This window comes from Amborella trichopoda, chromosome 2 (assembly GCF_054954075.1).
Source record: "Amborella trichopoda isolate Santa Cruz 75 chromosome 2, AtrichopodaSantaCruz75HAP2 v2.0, whole genome shotgun sequence".
Lineage (NCBI taxonomy): Eukaryota > Viridiplantae > Streptophyta > Magnoliopsida > Amborellales > Amborellaceae > Amborella > Amborella trichopoda.
The window spans coordinates 8,505,544-8,527,762 of record NC_142337.1 but is presented as its reverse complement, the minus strand read 5'-3'; the positions used below and the strand labels follow the sequence as shown (position 1 = coordinate 8,527,762).

General features: G+C 38.6%; 1 protein-coding gene across 5 annotated transcripts; it reads left to right on the top strand.

The window, feature by feature from the left end:
• The first annotated feature begins 328 nt into the window (after positions 1-328).
• RUG3 (Regulator of chromosome condensation (RCC1) family protein) lies at positions 329-21,966 on the top strand. 5 transcript variants are annotated; one of them, XR_002282397.2, is made up of 7 exons: positions 329-1,002; positions 4,550-4,689; positions 18,149-18,340; positions 19,533-19,661; positions 20,161-20,316; positions 21,163-21,456; positions 21,559-21,966. XR_002282397.2 is itself a non-coding variant. In XM_088857821.1 (6 exons), the coding sequence occupies exons 1-6, from the start codon at positions 491-493 to the stop codon at positions 21,615-21,617; spliced, it is 1,188 nt and encodes a 395-aa protein (XP_088713947.1). In that variant the 5' UTR covers positions 329-490; the 3' UTR covers positions 21,618-21,966. The 5 variants fall into 5 exon arrangements, 2 of the variants coding, with proteins under 2 accessions (XP_088713947.1, XP_020528366.1); XR_002282398.2 differs by lacking the exon at positions 18,149-18,340; XM_088857821.1 differs by lacking the exon at positions 21,163-21,456.
• The last annotated feature ends 253 nt before the right edge of the window (positions 21,967-22,219 follow it).

Genomic DNA, 22,219 nt, shown 5'->3' with positions numbered 1-22,219 from the left:
TAATTCTTAGTTTTGGATACAAAATTAATATGAACAAGGCCATAGGATAGAGAGATCAAATGCAAAAGGAAAGAAGGGAAAGTATGTAAAGCAAACTTACTTCTACTCAAAAGGGAATGCATTGAAACAATATGAGGCAAATAGAAATAAGAAAATAAAAAACTTTTATGGATATTAATTGCAAAAATTTATGCCAAATAATATCCATGATGATAAAAAAAAAACCTTATTTGGATCTGTTTTGGGCACGAGCCTTTCTTTCTAATTTATGCTTTTTTTTTTTGAAAAATGGGGTTTACACTAAAAATCGCTAACATGTTAAAAAATCACTACTACACACAATAGTGTTACAATCAAGTATCAACACCGTAACAATTCATACGTCCAAACTAATCCTTAACATTTGATCTACGAAGCGGGAGACTGGCTAAACGCTCGCCCAAAATGGCCGGTGCTTACTCAACCGCACCTGCGACTGTGTCCAGACGAAATGGCGGCCCGAGCAGCGGTGCCCTCTCTCCGCCTCGCCTTCCAGCCCCTTGGCCGCGCCTACTTCTCCTCCACCGCCTCGCCCCTGCGCCTCACTATCGGCGATCCTGCTGTCACCACCAGCGGCGTGCGCGCCGAGCTCCATTCGTGGGGGCGCGGCAGCGCTGGCCAGCTGGGTGGTGGCATCGAAGAAATCCGCTATTACCCAACACCTGTTGCCTTTCTCAATCTCCCCACTGACTTTAGCTTGGCCCCCGTTTCGGGTCGGTTGAATTTGTCTTCGGAAGCCTCATTGGTTGAGGCTGGTGTTTCTTGTGGGTTGTTTCACTCGGGTTTGTTGGTGGAGGGGAAGTTGTGGGTTTGGGGGAAAGGGGATGGGGGTAGGCTTGGGCTTGGCTCCGAGATGTCGGCCTATGTGCCGATGTTGAACCCACATTTGGAGTCATTGCGTATGGTTGCTCTTGGGGGCCTTCACTCTACGGCACTTACAATGGAAGGAAGGGTCTTCACATGGTCAGTTGGCCCCTCTCTCTGTGCATAAACTTCATTCACATGTTTTCTCTTGGCCATGGACCTTGATCATATGATAATTGTGGGTACAACTGATTTGATGATACAATATGTTTGATATTATTTCTCTGATAATAATACAAATTTCTTTGATCATCTGTACAAAAATAGTAACTCTGTTATGGAGTTATGCAAAACTTGTACAATGCATATTGTGATCACATGATTTTCATTATGAATGTAGTGGCCTTTGGGATATATGCCACTCCAAATTACTAAGTTTTCTCAAGGAGGATTCAATGATGGGCCCTGGATTTACTTGGAGTCAGCTGCCTTTTCTGCATTTGTTTATGCTACTTGATCAAAGGGAAGCTGTTTTTATATAATAATTGACATGACTAGATCTTTCTTTTAGGTGTTTCATAGTCATTCATCAGTACTAAATTTGCGGTCTGTTTGCTGGAAAATGGTACTCAGCATGAGAAAGATGTATTAGGGAATTAGGGTACCATTATTCTCTAACTGCACTTGTACATTATATCCTTGGCATTTGATACAGGTGATTCTTCTTCCTTTATCCTCTTGATATTTTGCTTTCTTAGAGGTCCCCTATAGCTTCTTGTTAAACATTTTGAACCTTGTAAAAATAAATGAAAGTAGACAAGCTCGTAATCAGTCTTTAATATTTTGCAACTTCCACTCTCCTTTTTTTGGAAATATATAACTGTATCTCACTCAATATGTAAAATTTTGTTTACATTTGAGTTATTCCCATTGGAAAATAGCCCCAAGGTCCATAATCTGTGTACAGAGCTAACTTACAAAATTGTATATGGTCACCCACTTTCTAGAGCTAAAATCCTGAATGGGGATTGTGCAAGTGTTCCTTGTTTTGCAAGCTGGTTTGCTGAAGTGTTCGCTTCTCTCCATATATGATGAAAACTCACATTCAGCGAGCTGATAATGTTAGAAACCTGCTAAAAATGTGCTTGAGACGCCATGGGCAGGTGGTTGATTTGGATGCCCGCAATAATGTTTTCAGAATACCCCTGTATCATCAGGTTGAGGTGCCACCTGCAACCAAATTCCTGCAGGCCTTCAAGCAGGTTACAAGTTTAGCTGTTGTGGAGCAAGCAACTCCAATTGGCCTCCAGAAATAATGAAGCGTTTGCGACAGATTGTCTCAGAAAAGTCCCCCAATTCCAGTGTGCCTTGGTTCCAAGTGAGCACCCTTCAAAGATTAAAGTGATGATCCCTGCTTGCGGTGGAACCCTGAGGCTGGCTCTTGCCGTCCTCATGGGCCCTGAGTGGATGATGTCTTACCAATTTGTTATAAAATTACTATGCGATCTTCTAAACTCCATAGTGTTCCATCCCTAGTATATAACGAGGCTTATGCCTCAGTCTGCAAGCCTTATGATTTGCTAGGTTTCCACTTTAAAGATTCAGTCATTTCTTTCTAGCCATAGGGTCCAAAGTGTCGCCAATGGGAAAGGTCTCCACAGGAAGAACCCCAATGACAGGAGAGGTCGAGAATAACAAGATTTGAATAATTGCTGTACTTATTTGGGCCTCACCCAAACCAAGTCATACAGTCAGGGAGATTCACATTCTATCAGTGAGTGGGCAATGAGTTATGAGGTCATCCACAGTCTCATCTTCTTCTAGGCACATGCTGCATCAGTTGGGCATCTGAATACTCATTCTTTAAAGTTGGTTGCCAGTTAGAATTTTGTTGGAAATAATTAACCATGTAAATGCTTGTATTTTTGGGGGGTGCCTGGCTCCAAGAAGCCCACTTGACCAATGGAGTCTGAACAGGGTCTTGAGTAAGATAGAGGTAGAAGGATGATATTGCAAAAATCCCACGGGCTTTGGGGACCAGATCAATTTCTCCCTTCCTGAATTTGGAAAAAAGTGAGACTCGAGTAATGCAGTAAAGCTGTGTGATCAAAAACCTTCTGATTCCGTGGATTGCTTCTGAAAATGGGGGTCCGAGTTGGCCTCCTGGAAGTTGTATTTGCAACTTCTACTCGTAATGATTGCTCTTCAATCCCTCATGACCTTCATGTAAACTGTTGTCAAGATATCTCTGTTTATCTTAATTGTTTCCTTTTGGTCATTCAATGCAGAAAATGCACCCATAATAAGGCACATCATACATGATCAATTTTAAACTTCTGCTGGACCTTGTAAACTTCCTCTCATCAATTTTCTTCTTGAACACTTCATGGTTGGCCTATTGGTCATAGCTATCTTGAAGGCCATGTGGTGGACACTCTGGCAAAAAGAGTAGCAGATTTGGACTCGGCAATAGTTTTGGAGATAGCTTGGACTCCAGATTTTATTTTTCTGTTGCTTTGGAATGATATATCGAATCAACTCTTTGGTAAGTTCTTGTTGTATTTAAATAATTGTAATTATAGATGAAACTGGTAGCTGATGTTTTTCTCACTGAATTCACCCAGAAAAGATAAAAATTTCTTCATTTTCCTTGACTAATGAAGTAGGCATTGATAGCTAAAATTTGGCTATGAAAATGTTCTTCTGCACATGTAATAGAATGATACTAGCCTTAGCAACTAACTTGACATTGTGTATTTAAGTAATGTTTACAAACTCAAGGTAAACAAACTTGATTCGCTGGAATCAAGTAAAATCTTTAGGTATTGGGCTTCTTAAATCTGTGAAATTCAATTTGAGGAAATTTTCTGAGACAATTCAGGAGAGCCCTTCTTTCTGAACTCACTATCTAATTTCTTGAAGAGACCCCCTACTTTCTCGAAGTCGAGTTCTATTTTCCATGCACATCTTGCCTAGGTGGACCTATATAGTTTCAGGCCTTATTGAGGATCTGTCAGGGTTCATCGGGCACCCTCCATAAATCCATGATCTACTTTAAGTTGACTCTACACATGCAGAGGTATTTAATCTTCCTTTTTATTATGTGGATGAACTATGAATTGGGTGTGGGACAAGGCAGTGCCAGTCTCTCTCTCTCTCTCTCTCTCTCTCTCTCTCTCTCTCTCACTCCCTCTCTCTCTCTCTCTCTCTAAGTAGTTGGCAGTGCCTGCTATTATTTGTATATCTTCCTCATGAGTTTTACATCACAATGTTGGGGCTCAGTGTGAACCTGCTCAGGTTCCTATCCTCTTTGGTTTGTCATACTGGAGTTACTTTTCTTAAGCTTACCTTTGTACTTGATGCAATGGTTTAATATGTATATTCTGACTATTTATCTAAGTAAGAGTATTTATGTAAAACTGCTTGATTGATGTTTTGTGCAACTCTTTTTGGTCTTGTCCACTTGTAATGTTGTTTACTGTATAAAAATTTATGCTCGTTATCTGCTTAGATAACAGCTTTCACTATAGTTTATATAATGTTTGGTAATAGCGTGCATAATGTCTTTCTGGTTGATAATTTGGTAGCATTTTGAACTTAATTTTTTAAGAGGTCTGAAATTTGAATGTCCCTGATCCTCTGTTACTCAACCCACCATCCATGAGACATGGTGTATCTACTTACACAGTTCATTAGGGCTTTGTAGGGGTTATGGAGGATTTGGGGCACTTGGGCATTCTGTTTACCATCGAGAACTTTCGCCTAGGCAAGTAGAGAATGCTTGGAGTGGAAAAATATGTCATCTTGCTACCAGTGGTACTCATACTGCCGCTATTTCTGATGCAGGTCAGCATAATTAACGATGTTTGAATTTGGGAGTTAGCTTTTTAATGACTAAAGTTTCTATTGAGTTTGAGTTAATTTCTAGAATGGATTGAAAGCTGATAAGCGTATCAACATAGAACTTCTAGAAATTTGAGCTGATGATAGAAGGAGGTCCTAGTAATATCTGGGGAGCTTGAATATTTGGATAGTGTTCATGCTAAAAGTTTGTCTTTTTCCATTTTGTTCAATCAGGAAGAACATCGTTACCTTAGCATCCTTCAAAATAAATAGTCTTTTCCTCTAAATATCCTTCTTGCAAAGGACATTGCGTGTATCATTTTGCTTATGTATCCTTATAGTTAATTTTCATGGCTACTTTTATTTGCTATTGTATGAATCTCTGAAAGCGAAAAGATTGACCGCATGTCATAATTGCCTAAGCACCGTGAACACTTAATGGCTAAAATAGTTTCTCCTTCATATTCTCTCTTACAGATTTTTTGCACACTTTCTTCTTTTTTACAACTGATACTCGAAAATGAGTGGGTGTCTGGCAGATTATTTGAGGTTTTCAAGTGTGGGGTTGCACAAGTGGCCTTCTCTATATGAGTGGTTAATCATTATCCACATAAGAATTTGCATGAGAGTAAACATTGGTGAGGACAAACCTTATGACAACAAGGGTATTGAACATAATAAATCATTCACTCTACCCTTCTAGGAGTGCCAAGAGTTTCACCATTGCCACGTCACGGTACTCTCTAGCCCTGAAAACATCATTGTCATGGACCCACTACTCTCTTTCACAATCCCTTCTACTAACCCTGTGCCTGGTTGCTGCACAAGCATGCTGATAATGATTTTCGTACATTCTCTACTTTGAGGGAAAGTATTAAAAAATGACTTAAGCTATCCACTAGGCATTGCATCTTTCACGTGTTCAATGGTAGTCATGTCATTTATGTTCTTTTTTAGTGATCTGTATATCGTTTGCTCTGGCAGCCATATTAAGTAATGAGAAGCTATTTTTGATCTCATCATTTTCTCCTGTCATTTCTTCGCATTTTCACGTGGTCCACATCTGAGTAATTCTATAATATGTTTGTCCATAGCCCGAAAGAACTCCATTATAAACCATTAACAATGATACAACAAAGGTGTGGTTGAAATTGTGAACATACTCCTGAATTCTCACACATGCTCTAAAATAAGCATTCTTTAATTTAAACAAGAAAAAAAAAATCAATTCTACAGAATATAATTAACTTACGGAATTTGACATGTATCTTTAACTAAACCAAATATCTATAGTTCTACGAAATATTATAGCTGGTAGTTAGAGATCTTTGCTGAAAACATAGACCCAGAATTGAAAACAACCCGTTCCAAACAATCACCATGGACAGTGCTTCCTGATTAGAGAGATTCCTTTATCAAGCAAGAAATCCCCAAAGTAACATGGCTTGTGGACATGGCGGCCTCTCAGTCATTCTCTTTCATGAATGCCAAGATGTTTAGAATGGTTGGCTGAATCCCATGACAGGAGCGTGATGAACAAGAGCATGAATGATAGTTACTGGGAATGGGAGCGAGGGGAGCTTCGGGATCAGAAGCAGGAACACGACAGCTACAGAGGCTCGAAGATCCGTAGTTGAGGGAACGAGTTCTGTACATCATGAGGTAAATGGATTGAGATCCCTAACATTAAGGGAGCATGTTCCATAACTGCACAGGAGCAAATGCTAAACTGAATGGGATCGCGGTCTATCGAGCTTAGGATAGAGGCTCCCAAAGATCCCCTATCCACATTATTCTGGTTTGGAAGCGAATTCCATTAAACAATTATTTAAGCAAGTTTCACTTCAAACACGTTACTCCTATGGGTCCACTACAAAAATTTCACGCCTACCTACATTGGTCTGCCTATATATGCACACGACCTCATTTTCGATACCTATCAATTGGATTGGACAATTACGATCGACTAGCGATTGATGATTATCTTTAAGAATGCTGTGATGGATTGTTTTCAAAAAGGAAATTCTACGATAGATAAGCCGTCCTTGGAAAAGAAAAAGGGAACGACATTGCCATACATAATTCTCAATAGATCTCCTCCGTTAAAAGATTGCTAGGGGCTCAAGGACATATAGCCAAGAGAAATTTCACATTTCCAAGCATATATCTTATTTTATCACCCATAAGACAACCCCATAGGTGACTTAGTTTGGGTAACCAACACTCAAGCAATAGAAGTCCTTCGAGAGGTGGACAAGACCCAGTGGACTAGTAATAAGGAAGTTAAGCCTATTGATCGCGACCTCATTCCTCGATTAGAACCGCAACTCATCTATGTTTTTTATCTCCTTCCATCTTCTTCTCTCTCCCTGCCCATTCTTATTGCCTTTCTTTGAAACTAATCACAAGTCACAATTCATAAATGTAAAGAAGTAAAATGTAAAATATGTAGGAAATCAGAGCCTTCAGAAATTTTGAAGGTCATAAAAAATTGTAGATCCATTCTCCCTTATATTATTATTATCATCCAAGCCTTATCCCAACTATTTAGGGACAGATACACGAATCCTGTTCTGTCATTCCGCTCTGTCAAGGGTCACACCCTCAGTCAGACCAGAAGTCACCATGTCTTTTTTTACTACTTCTATTCATGTCCTTTAGGGTTTTACCTTTGCCTTTATATAAACTTCCACGTGAACCAAATCACCCTCACCAACGATGTTGTTTTAGGTCGACGTTGTACATGACTAGACTATCTAAGTCTACTTTCTCTCATTTTATCGCTTATAAAGCTGCCCCTAAGTACCCTCCGATGACTTTATTATGAATTTTATCATTCTTTGTCTCGTCACTCATCCACATCAACGTCATCATCTTAGCTATGGATAAGTTGTTTCGTGACTACCCAACATTCGGTCTCATAAGGCATGGCTGGTCTTACAACCGTCCTATAGAATATCCCCTTCAGTTTCACTAGTATGCGAGGACAACATAAGACTCCAGAAGCACATCTCCACTTTGTCCACCCAACTCTAATTAACATCTTTCTCAGTCTCTCTTTTCTCATCGATTATTGACCCAAGATGTTAAAAATAATCTTTATTATGTACTACTTGGCCATAAATCTTAACTAATTCTTTGTTCTTTCTCCTATTATTACCATAGTTACCGGGATCTCCTACTTTGGTAGGCTATCCTTTCTAGTATCTCGATTTTGTCGCTCCCGAAACAGATCTCTCAGGAATCTCAATTTTTAAATTTTGAGATCTTGATCCCCACTAGTAGGGATCCCGATTGTTGTTGTTAAGGATCTCAATCCCAACCCTAAATACCAAGACAATAACTTAACTGATGATTTTCTTTGTTTATAGCCAGCTAGTAGCACAACTATACTTTTTATATAATTGCATTGCTTGCTTGCTATCAATAATGAGATCCCTATTTTAAAGAGTATACTTAATCCTAGATTATCATACACTTTAAGGTTGCTAACAAGATCGCTAAAAAGTTGGGATCAAGATCTCAAAAGATCGCAATCAAGATCCCCAAAAGGTTTGGAATCTCAACCCCTAGCATTTTGGGATCTGCATTCTGAATATGTGAATTGCACAGACGACTTCCCAAACCATAGGGATTTTCTAGAATTTCATGATCCCTTACTCCCAATCTCAATCCCAGTATTGTTCCCGCTCCCAATCCCAACAACTATGATTATTACTATACTTGCATTCCATTTATTCTTTTATTAGTCCAGCTAATTTTAAAACCTTTAGATTCTAAAACATCCCTCCAATATTCTAACTTTGCATTTATGCCATCTCTAGTCTCATCAATCAAAACTATGTCATCCACAAACAACATACACTAGAGGACCTCAGCCTATAGATGCCTAGTTAGCTCGACTAAACAAAGCAAAGAGATATGAGCTCACTATTGACCCATGATATATGCCTATTGTGACTGAAAACTCATTTGTCTCTTCACTAGTGATTTTCACATTAGTTAGCACTTCCTCGTACATTATCCTTAACCATATAATTGTACCCTCTTGATACTCTTTTCGTTTCCATCACCTACCTAATTATCTCTCTAGGTACCCTATCATATGCTTTCTCTAAATTTATAAAGATCATGTGGAGGTCTTTTCTCTTCTCCCTAAGCTTCTCAAGTCAATTGCCTAAGTAGGAATATAGCCTCAATTGTTGACCTCCCTGGCATAAATCCGAACTGATTTTCTAACTCACTCATTTCATGTCGTAGTTGGTTGCTCAATCACTCTATCACACAGTTTCATTGTGTGCCTCATAAGTTTGATCCTTCAATAGTTTGTAGAACTCTGTATGTCTCCTTTATTCTTGTAAATAGGTACTATAGTACTTTTCTTCTAGTCATTTGGCATTTTCTTTATTCTCAAAATCTTGATGGACATCTTGATCAATCAGAATATATCAATCTCTCCCATGTACTTCCAAACTTCTATTAATAAACCATTTGGTCCTAAAGCCTTTTCTATTTTCATCTTTCTTTCAGTTTAGATATCCTAATCCTAGAGTAGTATCTATTACCTCCGCCCTTATTTATGTCAATCGTTCCTCCTGATGTTGACCTAGTGAAACTTTCTCCCAAAGTATTAGATACTCAATTCCAAGTTGGTGGAATTGCGGTTCTAGTTACTAATGGAACAATGATTTTGGGCATAGGGATTTAGATCCCACTACATGGGATCTAGTTCCACGATTTCTTGGGTTGAGATCCCACAATCAAGGAAACACTTGGAATTGAGATTCTATTGTCGTAAGAGTGGGAAATCGAGTTTCTGGAGCGGGACCGACCCCCTCCTTAGAAGATCCTAGTAACTATGGCGTGAATGCTACGTTTATGCTTTGATTCGAAAATTGGAGGAAGATGAGGAAATCAAAGACTTCAGACTAAAAAGTATAATTATCAGCTCATACCATCATGACTTTGTAATGCCTTGGACCAAGTCATCTTCCTTCCCTAAAGGGCTTTCATAGAAGGTAGACAATCCTAGATAGTTCACTCTTTTCTAACAAGTGTCTTGACAAAAGGTTTCAATCCAAAAGCCCTCGTCTAGTCTCCAAGTTAGAACTATGAAAGGCCAAAGACCACGTGGCTTGGGGTGTCCTTGATTGCATCCTATCATTGATGGGTTTTTGTTCCAAGTGGAGATGTTGGATCTCTTGGTTCCTCTCTTCAACACACTTCTCAATACTCATCAATGGCTCTCCCAAAGTTTTCTTCCCTGCTGCATAAAGTTTGAGGCAAGGGTCCAAGAATGGCTACATCCCAAGGATCCCACGGCGCCTCTCCTTCCCCCTTCCTTCCTTCGCTTTACTCCAAATGCATCCACCTCCTCAAGCCAACTTCAGCTCCACCTCCCCTGTCCAACCTCTGGTGCTTCGAGGCTGGAGGGTCATCCTCCTATAGGTGCCCCCTCTTCTTCCCCATCTTCTCCTTCTCCTCCCCCTTCCTCCTCCCATCCACCTGTTCACGCTTCTTCCCGTCACCTTCTTCTTGGCTTTCAGGACCCTGCCTTGAAACTGAAACTCTCTCATGCCCTTATTGGTTCCTTTAAGCCATGGTGTGACAGTTTCCAGGGTATGGAGAAGTGTGCCCAAAATCTCTAGGTGGTCCCTGATAGTAGAAGACTCACTAATAGCGACATCCTTTTCTTCCTTCCATCTTCCCATCCCATTGTGCTAGAATGGCCTTGCTATCCATGATTGCGCATTTCAAAGGAACCACCCTATCGTTATCCCCCTGGTCGTAGGACATTGGAGCTTTCAAACCAATGGCCTTCGATATCCCTCTTCACATTTGGACACCTGAACTTTCAAAAGCATCGCGAATGCTTGCGGCTCTCTTTTCTCCATCCATTGAAACTCTATGAATCCCTTCCCATGGGATCAATCCAATTACTAGTTGAGATTCTAGACCCGAACTTTATCCCTCCTTCAATGGTATGTTCTACCAGATTCTCCTTGCGTGGCTCCCTACTTCCCCACCCTGCCCCTCCATTTCCAAACCCTGGATCACATGCTCTAGTCCATAGTGAGTGGACCATCATAAGCTGCGTGTGTAAATCACAGTTTCGTAACAATCGAAGTTGTCATGCAAGGCAGGTAGCTCTGCTTTCCCCTTGCAAGGTCCATAGCTTTGCTCTGTCTTGTTCTCCCCTTTTATTTCCAACCTCCTCCCTCGTGCCACGTAGCCCCCTGGCCGTTACTTCCCTCCTCCCCATTAGACTGCTTCATCTCACCATCTCCATCATGACTAATCACCCCTGGCTCCTTCCATCATGCCTACTCCTTCCCTTCTCAGTTTGTCCCCTGTGAACCCTATTTCTTGCCTACTCTGCCTTCACCGTCTGCTCTTCCAATGTTACTATCTCCCTCCCTGTTTCCCTCGCCATGCTTAGCCAACCCAACTCTCCTTTTAATTATCGGCTCTCTCCCTTCACCTTCCCTCCACCCCTTCCCCTTCTTCCCAGCCTCCCCCTTTCAGTGGGGCTTTTTCCCCCCTCTCCCCTGTCCCTCTCCTCGCCCCCTGACCCTTAACCCTTCTCCTCTTATCCACCCACTGTTGGGTTTTGTGGCCTTTAAAGGCCTAAAGGTCTTGTAAGAATGATAATTTATAGTGGAATATGCATTTCAGTGGGAGCGTGTGTGTTAACTGACCATGGGTTGGGCAGTTTATGGTCCTGGTTATGTCCAAAACCTTACTCCTGGGCATGTGGCACTACCAAGGTTAGAAAAACCGGGCTATCTAGCTGACAACCGCCCAATTAGATCAGAACCGGCTACTAGCCGGTTACGGTTCCGGTTCCGGTTTTGGACAGTTTTGGTGACTGGTCAGGTATTTTAAAAAGAAAAATTCAAAACTATATATATATAATCTAAAAAATAAGAATTTTGTTTGTAATATATTTTTTAATATTATGGAAAAGATTAAATAAGTTTTTGGTCATTATACTTTTACATTTTTCCATCTTTTTTAGAAAATTTCAAAAATAGCCCTAGGCACAAATTGATTCTTTAAAATCTTTTTTTTTTCCATTAATTTTCTACTTCATTTGGATGAGTTTAATTATTCTTTAAGTATACTTTTCATATTTTATTAGATTTTATTTTATATTTTTTAAATTTTTTTCAACACTTTTTTGATCGCCAGGTACTTGCCCGGTTAGAACAGTTGAATCTACCGGGTAGGCCGATTAAACCGCTTCCGAGCCCATGTCCGGTTAACCGTTCTGGTTCGATTTTGTGAAAACTGGGCACTATCGAGAAGGGTGTATAGTGGGTCATCCCTTGTTGAGGTTGGAGAGATGCCTAGAGATGATGTTTGTAGGCCAAGAAAACTATGTGTTCTCCTATGTGCGGTTGTAGGCTAGGAGAATTGAGTTGCGAAGTGGCTACCATCAAATTCGCATACACGAAAGAGATGAGTAGAAGACCACTTTTTAGACATAGAGTGGGTTACATGAGTAGTTGGTAATATCTTTTGGCCTGTCAAATGCACCTAGAACATGTATGCACATGATGACACATGTATTATGACCTTTTATTGGCAAATTTGTGGTGGTTTATTTCGATAATATACATATTTACAGTATAGATGGCAATCCCCATATTTACCATCTGCGCCAGACACTAACAATGCTAAGGGCTACAAAGTTATACATCAATTTCTAGAATTGTAACTTCTTGACCAATATCCTAGTTCTTTTGGGCTATGTTGTGTCTTTAGATGGGTAAAGGTGGATCCTGAGAAGGTGCACTTCATAGTGGAATGTTCTAAAATCAATATTAGAGGTGTGAAGTTTCCATAGACTTGCTACTTTCTATTGGAGGTTCATTACAAATTTCAACACTATCACGGCCTCAATCACATAGTGCTTGAAAGGTGCAGCTTTCCATCGGAGCACGTCTTGAAGCAAAGCTTTTGACACCTTCAAAGACAAGATGGCAAATGATCCAGTGTTGGCATTGCCAGCTTTCGCCAAGGTTTTTGAGGTTGATTGTGATGCTTCTCATATAGGGATGGGTGCAATGCTCAGTCAATAAAAGAGGCACGTTGCTTTCAATAGTGATAAAGTCAATGAAGCACTCCATGTATGATGTTGAGTTCTTTTGCAGTTTTCTAGGCCCTAAAAGATTGGTTCTCAGTGCAGTGAAAGTTTATCTTATACACTGATCATGATGCATTGAAGCACATCAATAGACACTAGAAGCTTAGTGCCCAACATGCAAAGTAGGTGGCTTACTTGCAAGAGTTCACAGTCACTATTTGACACCCATCAGGGCATAAGAAATGAGTGGCTGGTGCTCTAAGCCAACATACTTATGCACTTTGGCTGTGAATTGGGTGGATCTTGAGGCTATTCAGGAAGCATACTTGGAAGATCTATATTTCAACCCTGTAGTGTTGAAGTGCAATTTAGGTGATCATTTCTCGCATTACTAATGTACTTTGACTTAGAACAACACCTGTTACGAGAGGTGTTTTGGTTCAAGTGGAAGGCTCTAAAAGGGCAAAGAAAATGCCCTAAAGGATATGAATGAAAGTAGTGAGAATAGATATGGTGACTTATAGTCTGACGGAGGGTATGGTCCTTGATAGAGTGGAATGACATATCGTGATTTGTGTAGCTAACCCCAAATATATCGGATAAGTCTCCGATGATGATGAAGATGATGGTTATGTATTCATGATACTTCTTTCTATGAGAGTCTAATATTGGATCTCCATGGAAGAGGACTTGGTGGTCATTTTGGCAAAGATAAAACCTATACATTGGTGGAAGAGTGATATTCTTGGCCACACATGAGGAGGGATGTATATCAATTTGTTGACAAGTGCATGGTGTGGCAGTAGCCAAGGGACACTCTCAAAACATGGGCCTAGACACACCATTGCATGTCCCAACTAGGCCGTGTGTTGACTAATCTGTGAATTTCATTGTGGGATTGTTGAGGACAACAAGGGATATGATTCAATTATAGTGGTGGTGGTGGATCGATTTTCTAAAATGGCACAATTTATACTGTGTTGGGACCACAAATGCTACGATGGTTACTATTCTTTCCTATAAGGAATCGTGCGATTGCATGGGCTTCCTAAGACCATTACCTCAGACCATGATACTTAGTTTCTTAGTCATTTTTAGAGGACTTTATGAGGAAAAATGGGTATTTCAATTCTGTCATGCTTATCATCCACAGACAGTTGGCCAAACCGAGTTGATCAAGACAATATGCTAAGGAGTTTGATTAGAGAAAATGTGGAAGTGTGGAATTTGGTGCTATCACAAGCTGACTTCACATATAATAATCCTCCAAATAGTCAATCGGAAAGACTCCTTTTACTGATATGGCTTCATTTCATTTTCGTGACTTACTTCCTTTACTTGTATGTGAAACTGTGGATCCAAATGCTACTACTATGCGGGAATACATGAAATAGTTGAATGTGGATGTTCAAAGGAAGTTGAAGTATAGCTATGACAAGTATCAAGATGCCATCATGTGCAACAGTTCGATGTTGGAGAGATCTTGTGATAGTATCTCAGATCTTAATGGTTTCCAGTTGGCACTTGTGGAAGCTCAAAGCTCGGAAGATTGGACCTTGCAAGGAGAAGATCAATGCCATATATAATGCGGAGTTGCCTACCAGATGGAATATCTCTAGTTTTCAATGTTTGAAACCTGTTCATGTTCTATGGGGATGCTGACCCCAAGTCGAGTCTTCTCCTTCGTGGAAGATGAGCAAATAAAAGTCCAAGGGAGCTGAATTTTAAGTTCTTTATTTTGTTTTATATTTTAATAGAGGGAGAAAATTTGAGAATTTATTAATTGTTATGGGTGGGTTGGTATTATTAGGGTTAACATCACAATTTTATAAGGATTTAGTTAGTTACTAGTTACTATTTTATGCTGATGTGTATCATGTGGTTCCTTATTAAGATGAGGATTCGCTTGCGGGTGCATGGAGTTAGGAACAAATAGGATTCATACGAAGAAAATAAAAGAGAGAGAGAGAGAGAGAGAGAGAGAGAGAGAGAGAGAGGTAAGAGAGCCACAACTTTAGGCAATTTTTTATTTTCTTTTATTGCTTTTTATTTTTTCCTGGATTGTATTAAAAGAGGTCTATTTGAATGTCCCCGAAAAAAGAGACATTATGATATTTGGACTTAGCTTTTATCAAAGAAGGGAAGTGTTTTCCTTTCTTGGCTTGATTTATGCTTATAACTATACTTTTCTCCTTTTTGTTACTGATTTGTGTGTATTCTAACATATAAAGTAAAAGCATATTTAATTTCCCACATTCCTTTAGTGTTAGAAGCCAACACCTCTGCAGACCTACTTGGGGTTAACCTTCACTTTTAGGACCTAGCAACATCCCACCCAATCCACCATAAACCACCAGTTTTGTATAGACCCCTTGATACACAAATTTGCACCTAAATTTTATTACTAATACCCCATACTTTGATTCTTCTTATCACACCAGTGTTCAACACAACCCAGCAAGGGTTGAACCGGAACCGGCCGGGTAACTCATAATTGGCTATTGGCCGTGGTCGGTTAGGGTGGTCAACTGGCTTGAACAGCCTAACTTAAAAGAAAATTAAAAAAAAATACAAAATGTCCAAAAATAAGAAGTTTGTTTGTAATAGGTTTTGTAATATTTTCTATTGTTTTGGAAAAGATTGGGTAGTATTTTGACCATAAATACTTATGTTTACATTTTGCAATAAGATTGGGAAGTATTTTGGCCATGAACTCTTATTTTTAAATTTTCCAATATTTTTTTTATTATTTTAAAATTCCCCTGGGCACAAATTGATTTTTCAAAATCCATTTTGTTACTACTTTTTTAATCTCATTTGGATGTATTTTGTTTAGTTATATTTTAAATATACTTTTCATATTTTTTGAGATTTTCTGTACATTTTTTTAACTCTTTTCAGCTGGTCTGGACTTGCCCATTTAGGGCTGGTTAGCCGGACCGGTCCCAGGTTACTCAGACCCAGCCATCCCAGTTCATGCAATTGAACACTGTACCACACACATGAGTTGTATTATAAATGCAAAGAGTAATTTGTTAGGGTTAGAAAAATAAATATATAACTAATATACTTTCATTTGATGGTCTTACCATATCTTTTGCTTTTATGGGCTTCCTCGTTGTCTTTTATTGGGCTTGGTTTGCGGGTGACACCTCCTAGCTATCTTGTGTGGGTTCCTTATGGTGTTACTGTTGATTGAGGATGCAAGTCCCCTACTTATTGATAAGTAAGAAACAAAAGCTTAGGCTTGGTTTGCTCTGGTTTATTACTTATTGGTGAGGGAAATGAAATCTTGATTCTGGAGGTACCCAATTTGGAAGATTCCAGAACACGAGGCTGTTAGGAAAAAATACCAAATTCCCTTACAAACTCAAACTCGTAATCAATGGTGTTTGATTTGGTTGATCTTAGCTTTAACTTGAATAAAAATAAGAGACAAATTAGTGTTAACATCAATTCTGATTTTACAAATGTAGTCACTTCTGAAACATGTTTGTGTGAAAAAAGATCAGCGTGTGCTGAAGAAACCCAGTAATCTTCTTCATTGAGTTCTTTCCAAAACACACTGGAAAAAAAATCAACAACCTGGTACCTTTACCTAAAGACTACAGTCAGTACAACATGAAAAACATAAAATACCTTTAGCCCCATCGTTGGGAACCCTGATTCAATACCATCCCCTCTACTGCATCCTCTACCAATTTGAAATGGGCCATCAAATTCTCTACTACAGGACTGTTTAACGAAGGATTAATCTGCCTCTAGAAAAGCACCCTTCTATTCTAAATAATTCGTTGTAGAATGGTATTTTTTATGATTCTTGGCTAATATTGGATAAAATGATGATTGAGGGCCAGTTTGGATGTCAAATAAAAAAACCTTCACATTGAAAAAAATCATAAGTTTTCTCATTTTTAATTAAGAAACATTGCTATCTTTTTTTATTATTATGTTGGACTGTTTGGATGGAGTTAACATACTAAAAGCAAATTCGCATTCTACCCTTCCAAAATTTTCTTGCCGATCCAAAACGTTTTTTTCTCTCTGGCAGCAGTAAAAAGTTTGCTTTCATACAATAAGCAAACTTGCAACCCAAGCTTCTCCTTATTCTTGAAGAGAAGGGGTTTCCCATAGGTGTGGTATGAAAGAAAGGGCTCGCCTTTTGTAGAGAGAGAAATGACCTTGGCCTTACAAAAATGCCGCTTAGGGCTGCCATGGATAGGGCTTGAGCTTCTCTGGTTTTTTGCAACTCGAGCTTCTCCTTATTCATGAAGAGAAGGGGCTTCCCATGGGTGTGATATGAGAGAAAAGACTTGTCTTTTGTAGAGAGAGAAAGGACCTTGGCTTTATAAAGACGTCGCTTAAGGCTGCCATGGATGGGGCTTGAGCTTCTGTGGTTTTTTGCAACCCGAGCTTCTCTTTATTCATGAAGAGAAGGGGTTTCCCATGGGCGTGGTATGAGAGAAAAGGCTTGCCTTTTGTAGAGAGAGAAAGAGCCTTGGCTTTATAAAGACGCCGCCTAGAGCTGCATGGATGGGGCTTGATCTTCTCTGGCTTTTTGCAACCCGAGCTTCTCCTTATTCATGAAGAGAAGGGGCTTCCCATGGGTGTGGTATGAGAGAAAAGGCTAGCCTTTTGTAGAGCGAGATATGGTCTTGGCTTTACAACAACGCCGCCTATGGCTGCCGTGGGGCTTGAGCTTCTCTCTTTTTTTACAGAGAGAAAATGAAAATGTTATGTTTCATAGAGAGAGAGAATAGATTTGGGGTTTCTGAGGTTTCATGAAGTTGTTGGGTCACGGGTTGAGGTTTGCATAGGGGTGAGAGAGTTGCACTTCCATCAAAAAAAATTCAAGTCTGACTTGAATTTTTTTTATGGTAACTTTTGCCTTGACACTGCAGTATTTTTTATTTCAATCTAAAAATCTAACAAAATCTTGAGGTTGCCCAAACGGTTAAAATCTGTTTCAAAAGATTTTTGAATTGCAATCCAAAAATATTGCAATTTTGGATACATCCAAATTGGCACTGAGTCATTCTGCTTTTTTAAATATTCATTATGTAGCATTTGTTTATATCAATAATTGCAAGTAGAATATATGGATTTGATTTATTAACACCTCCTTGTTATCTCATCTTATGTTCAAAATGATTAGAATGAAATTTCTTTTTTTAGAAAATTTTTTGATGGATTGATTTCTGATGACAAATTTCAGAATTGCACTTTTGCCAATATTTCCCTGAATGCTAAATCCAGTAATACAGACCTATAACCATAGATATTAAATTGCGGCAATTTTTATGAAAGAAATGCTCTATTTAACTTATTTATCAGGATTTATTTGCTTTTCAATGCATGGAATTCTCAATGTAGGTGAACTTTATACTTGGGGTCGAGATGAAGGAGAAGGTAGGTTAGGCCTCGGTACTGGTGGTGGCCCAGATGAGGGTGCACTTGGCACCCCATCAAGAGTGGATGCATTACCAGTACCTGTTGCTGCTGTTACTTGTGGTGGATTTTTCACAATGGCTTTGACAACCGATGGGCAGTTATGGAGTTGGGGAGGTGAAATGTTTTTCTTATTTCTGTTAATTGATTGGGTATCTTCATAATGGGTATTCTTTTGAATGATCAGTTTAATAGTTCCAATGGTGTTAGTGAATTAGTGATAAATTCTCATATCACATTTGAATTTTAGGCAAAAACTGAAAATTATTTATAGTGAGACGATGTTAGTTATATGTAAATTTGGATCCTTTGTTCGAGTGCATCAGATTTCTTGACAATCATTTCGATACTTACAGTGTCATAGTTCATAAACTTGGTAGATGACCCCTCCTGGAAATTGACAAAGAAGCAAATAGTATAACCACATGACATATTCTTGACTGTATTTGGGATATTAATCCTACACCTAATGATAAAATATTTGATTCCGTTGTTCGTGGAATTTTTTTCATTTTTTTCTTTGTCGAGTAAGTCAGTGGTGGGATATGAACCTGGACCATAGTGTTGCAAATGTCAACAACATAGTGATGAAGTCAGGTGAAATCCCCTCTGTCTTGGGTTGTAATTTGCATTATACAACTTATGCAATGATGAACAACATTGACTAGTGAAATGAGTTTTAGTTTGGTGGACATTATTCATCCTTGTGTATGATGTTTGTATGTTTTTTATCAAGTACGTCCTGTATTTTTACCTTTGTTATGACAGACTTTGGGCAGGGTATTTTAAACACTGCCCTCTATTAGATATGTATATAAATGAACATGAAGTTCTATGAAATTGGTGACATCCATTTCTCCTATAATAATTAATTTCTTGCCTAGAGCTAGGGTTTGTCTTTTTGCTATCATTTTGCCCTAGAAGTTTCTTCTGGTTCTTTGTGATCTGTCTTCTCTATAGTGCTTGTTGCTTTCTTTTTTATACATTTCTTGTGCAATGTCCCCTATGGGTGGAACCATGTAAAGTTGCTGGACATGATAATTATTTGTTTTCTCTTTCTTTAGATTGTAGCAGGTTGGATTTGGTAGTGCCTGTTTCTTGTAACCGTCCATAGGGAAAATTTCAAGCTAGCCCTCCTTATCCGTGAAAAGTTTTGCATTTTCTGTTATGTGAAGCTCTCCTTCTCATCATGTTTTCTTGATATTGATGTCTTTCATTTGCCCTTTAGGAGTACCAATAAACTTGTAAGGTGTTCTGGTCAGTATGCTTTTATTGTCTGATTATATAATTTTCTTTTGGTCTTTTGTAGGTAACTCAAACTTTGAGCTGGGAAGGGGTAATAACATAAATGATTGGAGACCACAACCAGTTCCTAGTCTTGATGGTGTTAGGATAATTCAAATAGCAAGTGGTGGATTCCATTCTATGGCACTTACTGGTATCTCCTTTCCCTTTTCATTTAACACAGAATTAGACCTAGTTAAGTGCAGGTGTTCTCCAATTCATGAACGTTGATTAAGTTCGTCATTTAACAATTTTGAGAATCAATGCTATACTTCTGTTTATCATCAAAAAGTTAAAAATAATCAATGTTATGATTTCATTGTTTTCCTTTTTCTTAGATTAATTTAACATCTTCAAAATAAATTTCAGAAAATATACTATAATTGAATATAAGAAGAAACCCTAGTCGATTATGGTCGTCACCATCCAATGAAATGTTCAATGATGAGACAGTGGGACAGAACAGAAAGACCAAAATAATGGGTCTTAACCAAAATAATGGGTCTTACTTTCCATTACCAACTGTCATTTCATTGGACATTGATGACCCTCATGGACTGTGGTTTCCTTGTCCATTGGAATATGGTATACTTTAAACATGTAATACCCGTTTACAACCCTTCCATGGAATTAATATTTGAGATGCCGTTTAGATGATGGGAAAGTGCTTACTTGGGGTCATGGAAGACATGGTCAGTTGGGTCATGGCTCTATCCAGAATCAGAAGGTTCCAGTTGTGGTTGAGGCATTAGCAGATGAAAAGCTTATATATGTGGCATGCGGTGGTTCTTCCTCAGCTGCTATCACTGGTATTCACTATATGATCCTGTGATCTCTTCAAGTATATTTACATTTACTTGTCTATAACTACTTTAGATCATCTTTGTATACTGTATACTCTTACCCTTAACACAAAGTTAAACAGTTTCAAAAAACTACTTTGGATCATCTGTGTCAAAAGAGAACAGGCTACTTTCTATTTGTCACTTAAATTTTGCAAAATTTTCATGCTTTGTCCTTTATCTTAATACAAGTAATCTTTTCTCCCAAAAAAAAAAAAATTTGCATGCTTTGCTGCACTGTATCTTTGTGCTGCATCTCTTCCTTATGTTACTAAGATCGTAGAGAATGAGAAATAAATGACCTAAAAGGAGCTATATTATTTATTTATATAATTTATTTCCATAAGTATCTCAGTTACTTATTAAAATTTGCTGGTTTTCATATTTTTATAACGTAAAATGGATCCTATTTATATACAGCAGTTTGAAAAGCGGACCGATGGATTAGAACAACTATATTATGATTGGAATTGGGCTCGTGCCTTGGAGGTCACAGTGGGGAAACTTCAACCTGAAATCAAGGGTTCCACCATGTACTGACCCAAAGAGAAATAAATAAATATACAAATAAATTCTTAACTGTATTATGGTACATTGAAACTGGTAATAGTGCATGTGTGTCAAAATCAATGTTACAATAATAACTTTTTCAAAAATCTCAAGGGGAGCATGATAATCTAGTATCCATCATTTGTCATCGGGAATGGATACTAGATGCCCCTTTGATGTACCATACATCACACACCATTTGCATATGATGTACTTTATGTGATAATGGTACTCAGAATATGAAAATTTGCTTCTGAGTTACAGAGAGCGGTAAATTATACATGTGGGGAAACTCAAAGGACTGCCAGCTTGGGGTTCCTGGCCTTCCTGAGGTGCAAACATTGCCAGTGGAGGTGAAGTTTGTGGTTGACGATGAAAAACTAGGCCCTCCCCATGTCCTACTGGTTGCAATAGGTGCATCTCATGCTATGTGCTTGCTATCAAGGCCTCAAGCCCAAACTTGTGATTGATAAGATAGTTGGATCCAAAAGTTTGAGTCGGTGGTCACGATTATTCGTAGATCTCATGTTGGCATATTGTCAACAAGAAATGCTGAATGTAATATCTCTCTCTCTCTCTCTCTCTCTCTCTCTCTCTCTGATTTTTGTGTGTGTGTGTCTCTCTCTCTGATTTTTGTGTTTGTGGTATTTGTTTGGACAGACACCCTAGTTTTCATCATCATACGAGGGGGGAAATCAAGACCAAGGGGATCCCGGTAAGCTGATATATTGTGATGATGGTTTTAAATGTGTACATACTGGGGATAAACACAATATGGTTTTGAAACTCTCCAAACCAAAATTATAGTTCCATTTGGATTAGATTTTATCCAAAGTTTATAAATGCAACTGAGTCAATTTTGTGATATTTGAGACTTGCTAATTGGGGCTTCCATTAGGAACTTGGAAGCATGTCAAGTAATGATGATGTTGATTTCAGACTGTATCTATACTATATCTAACTTTGTCTTGTTGGATGGGCTGCTTTGACCATAGAAAGGAGGAACATTACAATATTGAATGTTCCTCCAAGAAGCAATTTTGAATAAATCACAAATTACAGAGGTAATGAACAAGAAGTGTGAAACTGGTGAAACTGTTAGTTATATTTGGCTAGAGAAAATGAATTGCATTTTCACTTTTGATTATTTGGACAGCATAAATTCCATTTGGTTGAGAGCGAGAAGTGAAATGTTAAGGGAAAGTATCTTTTGAATTTTCATTTCTATCCTACAAAAATAGTAATAATGCCACATTGTCCTTATTCAGGCTTCAGAACCCTCATTAACTAAGGTTATTTTAGCAATTTGACTCACTTTGAA